At 37.2% G+C, this 20,558-nt stretch overlaps 2 protein-coding genes across 2 annotated transcripts; one reads left to right on the top strand and one right to left on the bottom strand.

The window, feature by feature from the left end:
• The first annotated feature begins 15,167 nt into the window (after positions 1–15,167).
• LOC141666388 (uncharacterized) lies at positions 15,168–16,040 on the top strand. The gene has a single exon (XM_074472377.1). It carries the CDS (start codon positions 15,168–15,170, stop codon positions 16,038–16,040), a length of 873 nt encoding a protein of 290 aa, XP_074328478.1.
• Positions 16,041–17,975: 1,935 nt separating this feature from the next.
• On the bottom strand, positions 17,976–19,188 carry LOC141663705 (uncharacterized). Its single transcript, XM_074469500.1, has one exon. The coding sequence runs from the start codon at positions 19,144–19,146 to the stop codon at positions 18,316–18,318; it is 831 nt and encodes a 276-aa protein (XP_074325601.1). The 5' UTR covers positions 19,147–19,188; the 3' UTR covers positions 17,976–18,315.
• Positions 19,189–20,558: the final 1,370 nt, after the last annotated feature.

The following is a 20,558-nucleotide window of genomic DNA, read 5'->3' as shown; positions in this document are numbered from 1 at the left end:
GTTGGATTTGAAGCTCGAATATATAAAATTATTTTCTTCTTCCATAGATTATATCGTGACTTAACAAACTGAGGAACCTTAATATACCGTCTCAAAACATAAATACCGAGTCAGTCAACAATACCAAAATCCAATCAAGTCAAAACCAACTAAATCCCAAATCAGATCTACACCCCGAAAGCACTCCTAGACTCCGTACAACCAAAATCAACAACAAAACTTGCTAATCTAACGGATATGATCTGTATATCGATCAACAAGCTCTGATATTAATTGTTAGGTCCAAAAGTTGCATACAGAGAGGGGGTGAATGTATGTTCTTCGTTTTTACTCTAAAATGCAGCGGATATTGAAACTATAAAATGAAATAAACAAACATAAGAAGTTTCACGGAATAATTCTTGTATTAAGAAATTAAACCGCAATGGGTTGCTTACACCTGTAAACAAATATTCAAAGTTCTAAATGGTTAAAACCAATACAAGTTACAAGCTATCAAATATATGGCTTGTATCAATCACTCTAAAAACCTATAGCTCTTATCAAATGATTAACAATACAATCAAAAAAGCTATAAATGATGAGTGTGTTTAATGTGTAAGTCTTTAAATGATGAGTAAATAATTGGGTATGACCTCTCCTTGTCAAATCAAGCTTTTTAGGTGCTGAGAATAATTTTGCAAGAGCTTCACAATATTCAATGAAAGAGAGAGAGAGAGAGGCTATTCCAATATGCATCTGCTTGATTATATAGACTGGTAGGTAGGTGAGAGAGAGATTTAACACATGGCACAATCGTAACCAAGTATTTTGAAATCATAGATTGCATTCCTTGTCCACTTGCATTCATTTGCGTCCCTGTATCAATTTGAAGCCACACTTGCGCCAAGTAGCACTAGAAAGGAATTTTGCTTTAAAAAGTCATGTTACTTGTGACATCAAGAAAGTTTACTTAGTTCTTGATACAAGTGTTAACACAATCTGCGATTAATATATGCAATTAAAACAGTGTTTGCGAATAACAGTGCGCGAGTATAACTATGAAAACCAGAAAATAAACAAAAGAGATAAGGATATGAGAGAGTTCTTGAGTCCAGTTGAAAGGAACTGTCTCCTTAAAGCTATTTCGCCTCTCACCGTATGTGCGAGCCGACAGCCTCCCAGGATAAAACGAGAAGACGGTTCGTTATACAAACAGCACCTTCGGCGAGCTAGAACAAAGCAATAAACTATCACCGAGCAAAGAGAGAAGGATAGGGTTTGTGTTTAGAAACGACTGTGTGTGGTATCGTATGAGATGATATACCCTAATCCCTATAACGATATTATATACAGACTCTGGATGACTTGTGCGCTACTCTTTACAATTAATTAAACGCGTTAATTAATTGTCGATTAATAAATCAAATCCGTAATTGATTCAAATTTATTATTTCGTCAAATCAAATTATAATAATTATCTGTATCAAAACTGGAATAATTATTTGAGCCCAAGCCCAGTGGAAATAAAATTAGCAAAACTAGTCTGTGATTATTCGGGCCCATTTTCTGCTACATTCGTGTCCGCACATCGCACGTGCGGGCAAGCCCGAAGACTTCGCAAGCCTCGGATTACCCCTCAAAATCCCATAATTTGCACCCCTCTGCGCGCACATGTAGGAGATGGATCAACACCCTACTAACACTTTTAGACACTACTAAAATGTTATACTATATAAAGCAATGGAAACCCCTTTTCCATTTCAATATGGGATACACGTTTATTTACAACATTTCCACCTTCAAGGGACCAACTTTAGATGATCACATCTCATTCATCCCTTAACCATTTTGAGTGTTTCAAAGTGCCTCTGAAAGCTCTCACGGAGAAGAACATACTCCAAACGTCACCCACTCAGAACGGCTCAAAATAACTTGACAATGTGGGGCTCAATACCCACATTTTCCAACAATCCCACACATGGATGAGATTGACATTTCAGTAGCACACACCAGACAGAGATACACGGAGTTTGACTTGGTGATAGTTTCTTCGATCAGATATAGCATACGATAGGTAGAGAATGTTCCTTGAACCTTCGCTCGAATAAGCATACCGACTTTACTGGTAGACAATAGACGTGCTTGTCCTTGAACTGTTCGACCGTTTGTGTAAACGATGATATACTTATCACTATATCATTTCTGACTCGTTCAGCTCCCATGAGTATATCCATTTTGGCCATGGAACATCGTCCTGGTTCTGCAGGAGTTTCTAAAGAATTGTGCCTCGCAATTCTCCTTTGAAGCGGCCCCACTTCTCTCCCACATGGGTGATCTTTATCTTATAGAGTAACCCGCGTTTACTCAACTGAATTCCATGCATTCACTCCTGAACTCCATGTATTCATCAAAGATCATTAAAAGCTCAAAGCTGAACCTCGTACCTTACGGGTCTCACTGTTTCCTCATCATAGGAACATGGCAGGGGTTATCCCCACAGTGATTTGGTCATCATGATTTAGTTATCACATTGAACCAAGTTCTTGGGATCTCCAGTCAGCAATGGTTGGGTGTCCACCATGATGCCGTTAAGCAATAGGCTTAAGGCCCATCCCTCTCGATGATTTTTCAACCACTTCTCTTGATAACCCTTTGGTTAATGGATCCACGATATTATCTTTTGACGGTATGTAGTCAATAGTGATAATTCCAGTTGAGATCAATTGTCTAATTGAACTATGTTGTCGTCGTACATGACGAGACTTTCCATTATACATCATGCTCTGTGCTCTGCCAATAGCGGATTGACTATCACAGTGAATCCCTATTGCAGTTACAGGTTTTGGCCATCTTGGAATATCCTCCATAAACTGACGTAGATATCCAGCCTCTTTGGCGCATTTATCTAGTGCCACAAACTCAGCTTCCATCGTGGAATAAGTTATCACCGTTTGTTTCGAGAATTTCCATGATATTGCCGCTCCAGCTAATGTAAACACATATCCACTCGTAGACTTAAGTGCTTCCTTGCTAGATATCCAGTTTACGTCAGTATATCCTTCTAATACTGTTGGGTATCTACCATAGTAAAGTCCATAGTCTAGAGTTCCCATCAAGTACCTTAGTACCCTTATGATCACTTTCCAGTGATCAGCTCCCAGATTACTCGTAAACCTACTCAACTTGCTAATTGAGTATGCAATATCTGGTCTTGTACAGCTCATGAGGTACATCAGACTACCAATTATCCTCGAGTATTCTAATTGGGAAACAACTATACCTTTGTTCTTGGATAGGTGCAAAGTCATATTCATAGGTGTCCTAACTTTCTCAAAGTCATTCTCAAGAAACTTATCAAGGATCTTGTCAACATAATGTGGTTGACTTAATGCGAGACCCTCTGTTGTTCTAGAAATTTGAATTTCTAGAATTACATTTGCTAGTCCCATGTCTTTCATGTCGAATCTTGATTTCAACATGTCCTTTGTAGATTTGATCATTTTATCATTGCTTCCGGCAATAAGTAGATCATATACGTATAATGTCATCATGACATAACCATTGTCATTATCCTTGACATAGTTGTTCTCATTATCCTTGTAATAGGCACAACTATCACAATCATTGATTTTGAAGCCATTGGCCAGCACGACCTCGTCAAATTTTTCATGTCATTTCATAGGCGCTTGCTTCAACCTATACAATGATTTCACCAATCTACAAACTTTCCTTTCTTGTCCAGGGACGACAAACCCTTCAGGTTGTTCCATATAGATTTCCTCATCTATGTCTCCATTTAGGAAAGCTGTTTTCACATCCATTTGATGTACAGTTAGATTACGCATTGCAGCGATAGAAAACATCATCCTTATGGACGTTATTCTCGTTACAGGAGAATATGTGTCAAAGTAATCAAGGCTTTTTTGTTGCTTGTATCCTTTAATTACAATTCTAGCCTTATACTTATCGATAGTGCCATCAGTTTCAACTTCTTCTTGAAAACCCACTTGCTACCTAATGGTTTGCCAACCAGTTGGCAAGTCCACTAATTCCCAAGTATGATTCTGCATAATTGAATCAACTTCATTCTTGATGGCCTCTTTCCACATAGGCCCATCAGGTGACGTAACCTCCTCTTTATAGGTTTTCAGGTCACCTTCTTCGAGCAAATAGGTCATAAAATCAGACCCATAGGATTTCTCGGTTCGTTGTCTTTTTCTCCTTCTTACTACCCCCACATTTTTATCTTCACTTTCGTCTTCACTTTCGTCACTCTCATTATCGTCATCTAATAGTGTGTGCGAATAATAGAGCGCGAGTATAACTGTGAAAAACAAAAAATAAATGAAAGAGATAAGGATATGAGAGAGTTCTCGAGTCCAGTTGAAAGGAACTGTCTCCTTAAAGCTATTTCGCCTCTCACCGTATGTGCGAGACGACAGCTTCCCAAGATAAAATGAGAAGACGGTGTCATTATACAAACAGCACCTTCGACGAGCTAGAACAGAGCAAGAAACTATCACCGAGCAGAGAGAGAAGAATAGGGTTTGTGTTTAGAGATGGCTGTGTGTGGTATCATATGAGATGATATACCCTAATCCCTGTAACGATATTATATACAGACTCTGGATGACTTGTGCGCTACTCTTTACAATTAATTAAACGCGTTAATTAATTGTCGATTAATAAATCAAATCCGTAATTGAATCAAATTTATTATTTCATCAAATTAAATTATAATAATTATCCGTATCAAAAGTGGAATAATTATTTGAGCCGAAGCCCAGTGGAAATAAAATTAGCAAAACTAGTCTGTGATTATTCGGGCCCATTTTCTGCTACATTCGTGTCCGCACGTCACATGCGCGGGCAAGCCCGAAGGCTTCGCAAGCCTCGGATTACCCCTCGAAATCCCACAATTTACACCCCCCTGGGTGCGCGTAGGAGATGGAGCAACACCTTAGTAACACTTTTAGACACTACTAAAGTGTTATGCTATATAAAGCAATGGAAACCCCTTTTCCATTTCAATGTGGGATACAAGTTTATTTACAACATTTCCACCTTCAAGGGACCAACTTTAGATGATCACATCCAATTAATCCCTTAACCATTTTGAGTGTTTCAAAGTGCCTCGGAAAGCTCTCACGGAGAAGAACATACTCCAAGCGTCACCCACTCAAGAACGGCTCAAAATGACTTGACAATGTGGGGCTCAATACCCATATTTTCCAACAACAAGTTGTACCAACATGGAGTATAGGGACTCTTACTTGTGCCTACACACAACCTAGGGGACTTGTGACTTAGTTTTTATGCTAAGTTGCGACTAGGAAGCTCTTAGATCCCTCACTTGTGCTTCCTAGTGCTCTAGGGAGGTTAACAGTCATAACTTGATGCCTTAAAAGCAATTTTAATTGTATCTTTATGTAAGTGGCGACTAGAGGGTTTCTGGAACCTCACATTCCATTGTCTTGAAGATTGTCTCAACCCATATATACTTTTGATAAGTTTAAAAACTTTTTCTTCTCCAAATGAACTAAAACCATCTGGAATCTTTAGATATATTTCTTCATCCAAATATCCATGCAAAAAGGCATTATTAATATCTAATTAGTGCAATTTCCAATTTTTTGAAGTAGCTAGTGCAATAAGAATTCTTACGCTTGCAAATTTTGCAACAGGAGAAAAAATTGTGTTGTAATCTTTTCCAGCAACTTGCTTATCTCCTCTAGCAACTAATCTGGCCTTCAATCTTGTCACATTCCCATGTTCATCGAACTTCATTCTGTACACCCATTTACTCTCAATGGCTTTCTTGTCTTTTGGAAGATCCACGATTGTCCAAGTTTCATTCTTTTCTAGTGCGTCTATTTCTTCCTTCATTGCTGCTATCCATCTTGGATCCCGAGCGGCTTGATTGTATGTTGTTGGTTCCTTCATTTTCAAAACATTATTCAAGGATTTTACATACTCCGGGGTATAATAATCTGCATTGTCAAGCTTAATATGTGTTACGTTTGCACTACTTCCAACTTCTTCTTCCTCCCTATCTTTGAATTGTTGAAGTCTTTTGTCACAAACATACTCCTTGTATTTTGAAGGCAGTCTTCTATCTCTATCTGATCTTCTTATTATAATTTCTGGTTGTGAACGTGTTTCCGTTGTACGTTCTATTTCTTGAAGCAAAATATTTTCATTTTGATCTCCCAAATAAGCTTTTTCGTGAACCATCCTATCAGATTCATTATAATCAAAAGTATCCTCCATTTCAATAATATTTTCCAAATTTTGAGCATCTTGCTCTTGATCAATTAAGACCATTTCATCTGCATCCTCAACATTAATATTAACAGGTAAGCTGTAAGGAATGTTAGAAAATTGTTCCACCATCTGTTTAAAAGGAAAAATGTTTTCCTTAAAAACTACATCTCTAGAAACAAAAATTCTTTTAGATTCAAGATCAAGCACCCTGTATCCCTTTTGATCAGGAGGGTAACCAAGCAAAATACATCTTGTTGCTTTCGGAGCAAATTTGTCTCCTTTTGTTTGAGTGTTGCTGGCATAACACAAACAACCAATGACTTTTAAACGATTATAAATTGCAGATCGTTTCATTAACCTTTCAAAAGGTATTTCCCATTTCAGAACAGAACTAGGTAGTAGATTAATGATGTGAGTTGATGCAAGAATACACTCACCCCATAGGTTGTTTGGAAGTCCTGCGTGAATCTTGATTGCCCTGGCTGTTTTTATTAAGTGACGGTGCTTTCTCTCCACTCTTCCGTTCTGTTGAGGATTACCTGCTACACTTTTTTGATGCTTGATCCCTTTTTCGGCCATTAAAACTGAACACTCTGACTGAAATAGTTCAGTCCTATTATCACTTCTTATCGTATTCACGCTAGTATTAAAATGATTATTAACATATGCAATTAAACCAAAACCCAAAACCCAAAACCCAAAATACATATATATCTATAAATCAAACTCAAACGAAATCATGGGAGAAAGAAATGAAAGTAACAAGAAGGGTGTTGTGCCTTATGCTGATCCTTTCTATTTGGGAAGTTCTGATCAATCTAATACACCTCTGGGATGTATTATCTTTGATGGGAAAAACTATATTAACTGGAGCAGGAGTGTCAAAATGGCTTTAGGATCCAAGAATAATTTGGGATTCATCGATGGTAAGATTATTAAACCTGTTATTGGTTCTGATGATTATCACAAATGGGTTAGAAATGATTATATGCTAAGATGTTGGTTACAAGTTAGTGTAAATCTTAAAATTGCTGAACAAATGTTGATTGTCAATTCCGCCAAGGAATTTTGGGATGAGTTAGCAGAAAGATATGGACAGTCTAATGCCCCTGAATTATATATGCTAAAAAAGGAACTGAATGACTTGAAGCAAAATAATATGAGTGTGGGTGATTATTATGGAGTTTTTAAGTCATTTTGGGATCAAATTACTAGTTTAGATGGTATTCCACAATGTTCGTGTGGAAAAATGGCAGAATGTACTTGCAGTTTGATGAAAAAAATAGCAGAGAGAGATGAAAGGAACAAGGTGATTGATTTTCTTATGGGATTAAACACTAGTTATGACAACCTGAAGCAAAATATTATAAGCATGGAACCACTTCCCTCAGTGAACAAGGTTCATCAAATGGTCTTACAAGTTGAGAAGCAAAAGAAAAATACAATAAATAAAATACTATGTAAATATTTCTACACTTATTTATAGTGTCTTTAGCAGTCTTAATGCCTCAACGGTGTTGCATTCTCTCATTTCTTACCGTGGTTTGCCTAATTATTATGATAATGTTTTTGTAGTTTCCTCTTAACCTAACCCACCTTGCTATTAACCGTGTGATGCTTACTAGTGTAAATATTAACTACCAAGATCTAGGTTCAAGTTTTACAAGTATGACCTTCTGAACTAATAGTCCAATACATCCTTTTTATTTCTCAGTTACAGTAACGTGTTTTGATCAAATTATCCTACTTAGAAATAGATTTAGGTCTTCTTGTAGTTTATTTTTTAGTCTGCAAGTTTTTTGCTCTTCTAGAGCTGCATGTTACTCAAAGCCAATAGACCTCAAATTAAAACCATGTACGCAAAGTAGACTTTAGACACCAATATGCTTTAGACACCAATATGCTATAATCGTACAATCAAACAATAATCTCTAATTTATTTATTTATATCATATTTTATTAATTATGAGTTAACCTAATATTTCTATCCTTTCTTTTATTTTTTTGGGGATAGTAATGGAGCTGCAAATTAAATTATTGTTGAAAAGTATGATGCATATTGTATGACCTGTGGATGCAATGCTGATCACGATCAATTTCGCTGCCCTGAGAGACCGAAGATGATGGCAATGGCTTGTGCTATATGTCTTGAACCCTGTGAAATCAAAGAGCATCAAGATATGCCCAAGATTCATAAACTCATCGGTACTGAAGTAAAGACTGTCCTGATCCAATATTCGACGAATGCGATATCTTCTAATCACGAACACTCACTGCCATTGGTGGGTAATTCAAGGCTGTCCTGATCCAATATCTGACGAATGTGATTTTTTCTAATGTATAGTATACACTGCAATATAGGCGACATGTTCTTTTTCTCTCAGAGGATCATTGGTTTTTTTCAAAGTTATTATGTGTTTTCAGATTGCTAAGTTGGATTAATCAGGTCTGTAATATCTACTCTTAATTTTGATGATGATCTTAAACTCTTTTTGTCAAGTATATACAACTTGGGTTGTATCGATGTGTATATTCCGACCCTCACATCAACAAACACACCTAAATTGTTAAATGTTTAGGTGTAATCTTGGTAATAAATTAGATGGATACATATTATTAAGTAATATAGTAGAGGGGTTAACGAGTTGGCGGAAAATGGACGTATAAATTTGGAGGAAAAAAATAATTTTCTGCTCACAATACCTTGCCTGAAAGTGTGAAGTTTCATAATTCAGAATTTTTTGTTCGGAGCAAGGGTCATGATATATACATTTGGGGCTAAACCCTAGATCATTAATTCTCTGAAGGATTTGTCTTATACATGCATATATAATGTCTTGGTGGTACTATAAACTTACTATGGTACTATAAACTTACTATTACCGTGACTATAGATTCTAAAAGAAAAATGTTTGATGTACAGAATGATATACAAAATTTTGTACATAATAACATAACATTTGATGTGGGGTGTTTTAATTGGTTTTGTTGATGTAAATACAGGGTCTATTTCAATTAAAACACACTACATGTTATTATGTACAAATATTTTGTACAAAATTCAGTGCAACTAGCACTACTCGATTCAAGTTGGGACCGCTAGATTGTCTATGCTAGTTTACGTCGGGGATCATTCACAGCTATATTATATATCTGCTAAAGCATATTTCGGACCGAGTGACAAGCAGGTTCATGTCATTATATGAGCTTGTTACCAGACGTATTCGCCTCTAATTTGCTAGATTTAATCTTAAGTAGTAATTTTGTTGGGGGCAGATCATTGATTACCGAAGTACTGGTGTTGATAGCATTCTCTGTGAGCAATCACTGTGTAATGACTAATGAAGATCTTCTCAACGCTGCAATGAAGATGCTCACATCTGCTGTAAATTAAGGCAGGACTGTCGTAAATGGCTAAATTACGATAATTTCAGTTAAAAAACCCGTCGTAAATGGCCAGATTTGTTGTAGTGCCACTACCCGAGGTTTTCCTTCAGAAGAAGTAACTGTATGCAAGACAAACTTCTTCTGAAGCTGAATGAAGGGATGAACGAAAATGATAATTCTGGGAAAACCAAGGATACTGGCCATTTTACACAATCGCCGCTCTCTCAAAACCAGCTGACCAAAAGCACAAAAAATGCTGCTGGGATTTTCGGGACAAAGATGAAAGAAAAATGTAAATTAATTAGTTAACATTAAGTTATGTTGTAATTGTAACAGTAAGAATATTACAGAACCAGGGAAATATTACAACATGCCTGGCCAGATCTTTAAAAGTCACAACAGAATGGAAACAAGCAGACTGTTTTACTTGAAAATAACACAACATGAATATTACTAACCCAAGAGTAGAATCTGACAAGAGTAGATAATACATAAACATAGGAAAGAAAAAACTCCAAAGGTCCTCTAAAAGAAAAAGAAACATGTCGTATGCTATATTCCAGTGGATTACGACCAATGGCAGTGAGGTGTCTTGATTAGAAGAAATCACATTCGTCGAATATTGGATCAGGACAGTCTTTACTCCAGTGACTACCAATGTCATCACAACGGACACAAGATATGAGTATAAGCTTCTTCATCGACATATCTCGATGCTCTTTGATTTCACAGGGTTCACAACATATACAACAAGCCATTCCCATCATCTTTGATGTCTTAGGGCAGTCCAATTGCGTGTGATCAGAATTGCATCCACAGATCATACAATATTGTTCATACTTCCCAACTACACTTTGCGGCATCATTGCTATCCCAAAAAATAAAAGGAAACAATATTTGGTTAACTCGTAATTAATAAAATATGTTATACATAAACCGATAAACCGTTTTTAATTAAAATACACGGTGGCCCTTTTCATAATTACAAAATTTGATCACATGTTACAATTATGCTACTACATCCCCTAATTTAGGAGTATTTTTCCCGGTTATTGATTGATTGTACGAATATAACAATATTAAAAACATAAAAAGCCGTCTTGCATAATTGCAAGTGTCTTGTTCATGTGACAAGGGTTTAATCATTTGTTATCAGTTTGTTCAGTTACGTAAATGGGGTCAAATACAATGAGTTTGGAGGCGATGTATGCACGTCTAGCATTGGAGGAGGAAGAAGGCGGAGAACAGATCGAAGGGGTAACCGAGAATACACAAAGACAAGCAACATTTGTGTTGATTGGAAGGTTTTTAACAGAGAAGAATATCAATTTTCAGGCCATGCAGAATGTGTTGGCATCCATCTGGAGACCTAGGGAGGGTATGGAGATTCATGATTTAGGTGGATTACGGTATTCATTCGTATTTTATCATTTTCTTGATTTACAAAAAGTCATTGAGGGGGGGCCATGGACTTTCGAACAAAACCTTCTGTTACATCACAAATTAGAAGCAAATGAGGATGCCCATTCAGTCCAGTTAAATAAAATGGAGATATGGGTTCAGATTTACGATCTACCTGTAGGCATGATGTCAGAGAAGTTACTGGAGAATGTAGGGAACTATGTGGGAACTTTTGTGAAGGCTGATTCTCAGAATATTCATGGAGGGTGGAAAGTATTCTATCGTATTCGTGTTATAATGGACGTTGATAAGCCGATTAAGAGAAGAATGAAGCTCAAGAGGGAGGGAGGTGTATGGTCATGGATAAATTTTAAATACGAACGATTAAGTACGTTTTGTTTTGTATGTGGTTTGCTTGGACATTCTGACCGAGATTGTGGCATTGTCTATGCGAATCCTGATAAGACTATCGAGAGGTCATATGGGACGTGGTTACGAGCTCGTACTAGGGGGGGGAAGAATCAGAATATCGGAGCTCGGTGGTTATGTAATGGTGGGGATGGAGGACAGAATTGGCGTTCGAATTCCGGTAGAATTCAGGTACCAGGTAGTGCGGATCAGGCGAAAAATATGGGTGAGAGATTCATGGAGATAGACGGGCGAATTACCGAAGTTAGTGGAGAGACAGGTGTAATACGGTTTGGCCAGTGTTCTCAACAGAGTGGACAACATAATTTGAGTGCTAAAATTATGGAAGGGATAGAGGTGAGCGGGAACATAAGTGAGGATGAGACAGTTGTCATGGATTCAAAACGAAAGAGGGGGAATGAGGATGTTATGGTAGATACAAGTGCGATAATTAATGTGGAGTCAAATGGGCTGGATATATCTAATTTCGGGCCAAAAAACTTGCTAGAGGCGGGACCTGTTGTGCAGGCCCGCCTACAACAATGAGTCTGTTATCGTGGAATTGTCGTGGGCTGGGTAAACCACGTACAATTCGGTTTTTAAAAGAGCTTACCCAACAAATAAAACCTAGTATTATTTTTCTATCAGAAACCTTATCAAAAAAGAAAAAAATAAGTGATTTATGTAAAGCTCTGAATTATGCTGATTGCTGGTCGGTTGATGCTCAAGGCCATAGTGGTGGAGTGGCGTTAATTTGGAGGAATGAAGGAGGGTGTGAGATAAAAGATGGGGGCACCCATTACATTGATTTCGAAGTGGTAAACGAGCAAGTTGGGCGATGGCGATATACTGGTTTTTATGGTTGTCCGGAGCGGGGAAGAAGGCAAGAATCATAGAATTTATTGAAGGATTTGGCGGGTAGATCGAATCTTCCATGGTGTATTATCGGGGACTTTAATGATATGATGAGTGCGGATGAAAAAAGAGGGGGGAGACCTCATCCGTTTCATTTGATTCAAGGTTTTGTTGATGTAGTAAATGAGTGTGGATTGAAGGATTTAGGCTACGTGGGGGATAAGTATACATGGGAAAAATCTCGTGGTAAGCCGAACTGGATTCAAGAGAGACTCGATAGGGGTTTAGCAAATCAAGATTGGTGCAGTCTATTTCCACAAGCGGAGGTTCAAAATCTGAAAGTAGCTACGTCTGATCATTTGCCGTTGTTCTTAAATTTGAATAAGCAGGTATATCAAGTAAAGGAGCGCAGATTTAAATTCGAGAACTCATGGTTACGTGAAAAGGAGTGTGAGTTGGTGGTTCGGAATGGGTGGAATGAAGCATTGGGCCTGGATATTGTGAATAAAATTAATTTATGTGCTGTCCGTTTGAAGGAGTGGGGAGGTGGCTTAGCTTCAGAATACAAGCGACAGGGTAAGGAGTATCGAGCAAGGCTGAGAAAACTTCGTTCACGAAGAGATATTTATGGGATTAATCTGTATAATGAAGTTAGGTGGCAATACATGAATCTGTTGGAGAAACAGGAGGTGTACTGGAAGCAACAGGCAAAAAATTTTTGGTTACGGGAAGGGGATAATAATACACGGTTTTTTCATAAGTATGCGTCTGGGAGAAGAAAGTCTAATCGCATGAAAAGAATCAAGGACGTAAATGGTGTCTGGAGAGAAACGAAACAGGAGATTCAAGAGGTTGTAGAGGGGTACTTTTCTCAATTGTTTACTGCATCGGGTGAGGATGGAAATATTGCAGATGGGGAGGCTGTAAAACGGGTGTCAGAAGCAGAAAATAACGATTTAATAGCTAAGGTTACACGAGAGGAAGTCATAAGTGCAGTCTTTTCTATGCATCCGGACAAATCACCAGGTCCGGATGGGCTTAATCCTGCATTTTTTCAATCTTTTTGGAGTGTGGTGAGTGATGATGTAGTCCGGTTTTGTCAGCAGTACATAGACACAGGTGTTCTTCCTGATGGTATAAATCATTCGGTAATTTGCTTAATTCCAAAGGTGAAAGTGCCTCAAACCATGTCTGATCTTAGACCCATTTCGCTTTGTAATGTATTGGTGAGGATTCTTTCTAAGGTTATGGCTAACAGATTGAAAATGTGCTTGGGATCGATTATATCTGATAGGCAGAGTGCATTTATAGAAGGGAGATTACTTACGGATAATGCAATGTTAGCTTTTGAAGTAAATCATTACATGAAGAGGAAGACACAAGGTAAAAATGGATTGGCTGCTTTAAAAATTGATATTTCTAAAGCGTATGATCGCTTGGAATGGGGCTTCGTTTACAACATGATGGTAAAATTCGGGTTTCATGAGCTGTGGATAACTCGAGTAATGAAGTTCTTGCAATCTGTGTCTTATAGCTTCTCACATGAGGATGGTGCTTTTGGTAATATTGTGCCTCAAAGGGGATTACGTCAAGGTGATCATATTTCACCTTATATTTATATAATGTGTGCGGAAGGGTTAAGTGCCATGATTAGAAGGAGTGAGCAGGTCGGGTTGGTACATGGGTGTACGGTTGCACGAGGGGCACCAACAATATCGCACTTACTATTTGCCGACGATTGTTACTTTTTCTTTCGTGTAAATGCAAGTGAAGCAGGGGTAATGAGAGGGATATTGAATCGTTATGAACAAAATTCAGGTCAGATGGTGAATTATAACAAGTCAGTGGTTACATTCTCGCCTAACACGACTGTGGAATGTAGGAATGCGGTTTGTCATAAACTGGGTGTTCGAGAAACAGAAACACCTGGACGATATCTGGGGGTTCCAATGCGTGTTGGAAGGAATAAGGCAGGGGAGTTTGACTTCCTGGTAAAAAAGGTGGATGACAAATTACAGAACTGGAACAATCAAATAATATCAAGACATGAGAAAGTTACATTGCTCAAAACAGCAGCGCAATCCATACCTAATTTTTGGATGCAGTTATTCTTGATACCTAATACAGTTTCTGACAAGATTGAAAAACGCATGAACGCCTTTTGGTGGGGGAAGGGGGAAACGAATGGGGGGATTAAATGGTTATCGTGGGATAGAATGTGCACAATCAAAGAAGAAGGGGGGTTGGGTTTTCGGAAATTGAATGAATTTAATATAGCGATGTTGGCAAAGCAATCATGGAGGCTGATGGTGGAGAGCAACCCTTTGGTTGGTAAACTCATGAAGGCACGTTATTATCCAAATTCAGATTTTTTAAATGCTTCACTTGGTTCAAATCCAAGTTATCTTTGGCGGAGTCTTATGGAAACCCAGGAAACGATGAAGCGGGGGGTACGTAAGAGGATTGGTAATGGTTTGACGACTACAGTATGGAAGGTGCCTTGGCTTCCTGCTCTGGATGATGGGTATATCACAACGGAACCATATGAACAGTTACAGGATATCAAGGTGCAGAATCTGATGGATGAAACTCAACGAACATGGGATGTGGAGGTGGTCTCAGATTTGTTCAATGAACGGGATAGGAGACTCATTTTATAAATACCACTTCCTATACAGAGTAAAGAAGATTCGTGGTATTGGGCATTAGAAGACAAAGGAATTTTCTCTGTTAAAAGTTGCTACAGGAAAATTCGAGGTGAATATGCAGGGTTGGATCGAATCTTTTGGAAGAAGATATGGGGTTTGCAAATACCGGGAAAGATGATTAATTTCTTATGGAGGGCATGTATTAATGTCTTACCAACGGCAATGGCTTTGCGGAGTAAAATGGTGAATGTTTCTTCTTGTTGTTCCTGGTGTCATGCAGATGTAGAAGATGCAGTACATGTTCTGTTTACTTGTGGTATTGCAAGAGAAGTATGGAGTTCAGTGGGATTGCAAAATGTGGTCAGGGTCATACAAAATGATACTGTCATGTCAATTCTTAAACGAGTGCTTGAAGTGGGTACACGGGAACAATGGATTATGGTGGGTCTGATGTGTTGGAGTTTATGGACGAGGAGGAATAAATGGGTGTGGGAGAGAGTCCATATGTCTGCTTTTGGTATTAAGGCCATGGCACTTAATTTGGTGGCTGATTGGAAACGTGCTCGAGCCTCAGAGGGTGCAAACCGGAGTGTGACTACTGAACACTGCAAAATATGGGTGAAACCACCGGAAGGGTGGATAAAGATAAATATCGATGCATCGTTTTGTGCAGGAGGCAGTAACGTTGGGATTGGTTGTGTGGCTCGTGATAGCAGAGGCCGTTTTCTTCGAGCAAGATGCAATGTATTGCATGGAACTGCACAGGTGCGAGAGGCGGAGGCGTGCAGTTTAAAAGAAGCTCTAGAATGGATTCGAGGATGGAGAACAGAAAAGTGCATCTTTGAATCAGATGCCAAGCTACTAGTGGATGCATTTCAGAGGGATCGAGGGAGATCAAACTTTGATACTATTGTTGAAACTTGTAGTAGTAGTCTTAAACACTTTAAGGAAGTGTCGATTGTTTTTGCTAGTCGATCTGCGAATAGTGTGGCTCATGTATTAGCACAAGCTGCATATTATATGTCAGGTCCTACGGAGTGGTTTAGTGCTGCTCCAGATTTTATTTCATGTAACCTTGAGTTGGATTTAAATTAGTATAAGCAAGTACGTTTTATTCAAAAAAAAAAAAACATAAAAAGCCCTAGAACATAAATCACCGCGTACCACTATCGATCTTGGGTAAATCAATAATCTTCGAACGCTTCTTCGGCGTTTGTTCCGGCATGTTATCATCGTAGGCACACAAATTTTGTCGTTTTTCCAGCAGGCTCAAGATGGGGTTACTCATGGTCTGAGGTTATATACATACATACATACATACATTTATATCCTCTACTTTGTATATTAAAATTTGGTCGAGATGTTGCTTAGGGCGTTTAGATATATATCATTTCCTCTTTATTTTAAAATTTGGTGGAGATGTTGCGCTGGGCGTTTAAAAATGTACAATACCACTTTGGTTGATCAATACCTATACCGATTCCATATTTGTTTTCATAATTTAATAATTTATATTTATTATTTTATTTTATTGAAACCCAATAATACTGATTAACTTGCTAAACTTCATGAAAACATTGTGGCAAGGGGTTGCACTTATTTTGTAGAGGTTTTAGAACAGTTCATAAAATCCGAAAATTTCTGTAAACAAAATTTTGTTCCTATATTATTTGTCGGAAATATGCAAAACAAGCCATTTAAAATCTAAAATGAAAAGCAAGAATGATAATTCTATTATAAAATCTCCGTATTAAGGAGTCACTGTATCTTTTGTTATAATTCTATTATATTATAAATCACCTTCCGATACAAGCGATAATTCAATACCTTCAAATTTTAAAAGATTATATAAAATCTCTGTTTTAAGGTAAAGCTTATACCACTTTTTCCGATAATTTTTATGGTGTCATATGTTGCAATTGTAGTAACACAAAATAGCATATTACAGAACAACTAGATGTATAATAGGATAACAACCAGATGCACATTACACAAACTCTAGTCATGAAACACATGTATACAACAATTGAATAATTAACATCAGAACATTCACAGTATTTATATCCTTACTTCTTCTGAAACAAAGAACAAATAAGAAAAAGGAAGTAAAATACGAGCACCTCAGATTAGATGCATAAAGAGCACAACATTGTCTACTCTGATGCCTTGAAACGTCAAAACGGCCTTATAAAGAGATGTGAACTTCAGGATGGATTTCAGGGCTGCCAAATCTGGATAAAGCTCGGAAACTGACTATTGGCAGCTTGTTGACCCCTGGACTGGATATTGAAACTGTTATAGAGACTTAAATAATGAATATATCTTTACAAGGATAGGCCGAGATGCTACATATTTACACGATAGACAAATTCAAAGAATATTAGTGAAAACAAATACAGTGCAGGTTATGTTCAAGGAAAGACTGGGAAGGAATTCTTGGCATATGCTTAGATAGCTCAGAGACTGTGACCATTGACCATATTCCGAATTCAGTGGTTTCAATAAGACTTTCTGTTGCCAAAAGGGATATTAAATGAGTGCAGGGTAATCTTTAGGCCATTTATTTCTTATCGGTCTCTCTCAACGGCCTTCTTCACTTATTCATAATGATATCAGCAAATAAAGTAAGAGAGCTTATCTATTTGATTACAACTAGCACTATCTGCAGAGATACATATTCCTATGGTAGAAAGAAATGCAAAATGCAGAAAAAAGCTTGGTCAGCCAATAGTAATGAAGTTTTGATTCTATCAGGCAGTAATCAAATAACTCAACATGTTAACAGCCACAGAAAAACAAAATTATGTGGATTAGATACTTGTAAGCTGAACTCTGAGCAATTTCATGCTTCGTTAAACAGCCACAAACTTCTTGAGTTTCATACTACTTCCATAATTTAAACATCCCAGTTGAGGAATGTTACGCTAATAACTTCCCAGGATAACGCAGATGACACTGAAAAAACTCTATCAAGTACAGCCAAAGTACTAACCTTGTCACTGAATCACATTATCCAGTCATTCAAATTCCCTTGTATGAGTGGCGGTTAGTTTCCAAGTTCAATAACCGCGCTGGATAGTCACCCATCACAGCACACACGACGCTGCATATCTGATCAGCTTATTATTTTTCCTCTTCTTCTAATCTTCATTATTTTTAAGGCCTAGCTATCAAACTGCTAATATAAACAAATAGTAATGAGTTTAATAATAAAACCAGATGACAGTAAAAGTATCCCATAAAGTGAACTGTTAGCCAGTTGTATACACACATATTGATAATAAATAGAGGGCTAATTTAAACAAACAAATCTTGATTAAATCACAAATCAACAGTGATCAACTGAATGAACAACCTTTCAGGCACCTATTTAGGAATCCTCCTCATCACTCTCATAATCTTTGAACAAAGATTGTAGTGTCTTCTTAGCCTGATCGTCTTTCGTCTTGTCTTTATTTCCTGTTCTCTCCAATGCTTTCTGCTCTGGATTTTTCTTCATGGCACAAATGTGACTGAGAATGAGTTTACCACCCGATGTAGCACAAGATCCTTTACCACAAATATAACTAAAATCCCCGGAAACTCTTGTTTTCTTGAAGCCAATATTATTATTATTATTACTATCTAAAATATCTTCTTCTTCATCTTCCAGTCCACCAAACTCAGATTTAATCAAAGCTTCATCATCCTCTTGACACAACTCATCCTTCTTCTTCTCGGGCACCAGGTGATTAATCAATGCATCAACACTAACATCTGCATTATGTCTAGATTTTATAAACCGCAACTCCTCCAACGCAACAACATCCCCCATCTCTCTTTTCAAACCCCGAGCCCGGTTCTCAAGAGCATCCCCAACTTCCCTAGTTTCTTGTTCCTCACGCCAAGGTTCGAAAATCCTGGATGCACCGGACTCGACAATATAATCAGAATTTTGTGGGTCGGTTATCACAGTGATCTCACTACAACAAGCGGAGCACTTGATGTAAAACCTAAAAATCTTGATAGTATCTACATATCTCTGCCCGATAACCTCTTCTTTTCTCGAATTAAACTTGGTACCTTTCCCAATATAATTTCCACATAAATTGCATCGAATATTCAGGGACAGCATCATACGAACCTTTATTTGGTTGTTGTTTGCATGCACTTTTATGAAATCAGGCGAATAGTACTTGCTCAACACTTTTCTTTCTCCCATAGTAATTTAGAATACACTATATAACTAAAATTGCTAACTGGAGAAAAGGATCTCCAGTATTTGTGTTATAATCCCGAGAGATTGTTGTTCTATATATAAGGATACAATGCAACATAACATAAAGAGGAGTGCAAGAAATCGAATCTGATTCGGATTTGTCCCATCAATATATTACAATTATATTCGGATTCAAATATTTGTATTGTGAATCGAATCTGATTCGGATTTGTCCCATCAATATATTACAATTAAATTCGGATTCAAATATTTATATTGTGAATCGAATCTGATTCGGATTTGTCCCATCAATATATTACAACTAGATTAGGATTCAAATATTTGTATTATGATTTCATGTTCAATATATCATTATTATTGTCAGTATTATAATACGGATAAATTTTTAAACTTTTATTTTTCATCATTTCTAACCAACGAATTTAGATTTTAAATAGATTAAGTATCATAGTATTATAATTAATAAAATCCTAAATGAATTATCTAAAATTTAACATTCAAAAAAAAGTTTAATTAACGTTAAAATTTACCAATTCTGTGTACTTATGGTTATTTTTCACTATAGATTTTTTATTAAAAAAAGTCAAAATTTGGCATATACAAAAATATATTACCAATGCAATTGTTGTTGCAGCCTTTTTGTAGTATCCAGAGCATATAGCGGTTTATGATTCCATTTGTTGAGATATCTTGTTTACTGATCTGAGACAACAGATCCATGCTGATCTTCTGCACCTAAGTTGATTATGTATACTCGACAAATAGAGTTTATGATCATCTTTAAGATCAACATCAGACTTAAGAGAGTAATCGTCCAATATTGGATCACGACAGTCTTTACTCGGGTGAATTACCACCAATGCCAGTGAGTGTTCGTGACTAGAAGATATCGCAAATGATAATCACAACTGTCTGTCTACTATATTTGAAATAATGACTTATGCTAGACAAACTTCTAATGGGATAAACAACAATGATAATCACAAGCTCATCTGTTTTCTTTTTGTTGTCAAGAATAACGATACACGTGGATGAATCGTATCAGAATACAATAGTCGGATCAAGGAGTTCCTTCATTCAAGAAAGTTTTAATGTGAAGCTTATATACCCTATTTCCGATAATCTTCATGGTGTCATACGTCGTACTGGCAATTTTACATCCAACAATGCTCTTTGTCAACAAATGTAGGGATTTTCGGGCCAACAAATGAAAGGAAAGTGCAGAACTCTACATCCAACAATGCTCTTTGTCAAGATTTTATATGTGCATTAGAAGAACATACAATTTTTTACAAAGAAAAGAAGCTAACATATCATCGGTCTCCTAAACTTTTGTAACTGACTCTCAAGTTTGTTATTTTTCACTGGACACCTAATACATATTAAACTCTGTT

The sequence above is a fragment of the Apium graveolens genome, chromosome 6 (assembly GCF_009905375.1).
Source record: "Apium graveolens cultivar Ventura chromosome 6, ASM990537v1, whole genome shotgun sequence".
Taxonomy (NCBI): domain Eukaryota; kingdom Viridiplantae; phylum Streptophyta; class Magnoliopsida; order Apiales; family Apiaceae; genus Apium; species Apium graveolens.
The sequence above is the reverse complement of the archived record's forward strand: the minus strand, read 5'-3'. Positions and strand labels throughout refer to the sequence as shown.

Bases quoted from the DNA above. Each gene is read 5' to 3' on its own strand.
- LOC141666388 (XM_074472377.1), top strand. From the start codon at position 15,168: ATGGCTTTGCGGAGTAAAATGGTGAATGTTTCTTCTTGTTGTTCCTGG.
- LOC141663705 (XM_074469500.1), bottom strand. From the start codon at position 19,146: ATGGGAGAAAGAAAAGTGTTGAGCAAGTACTATTCGCCTGATTTCATA.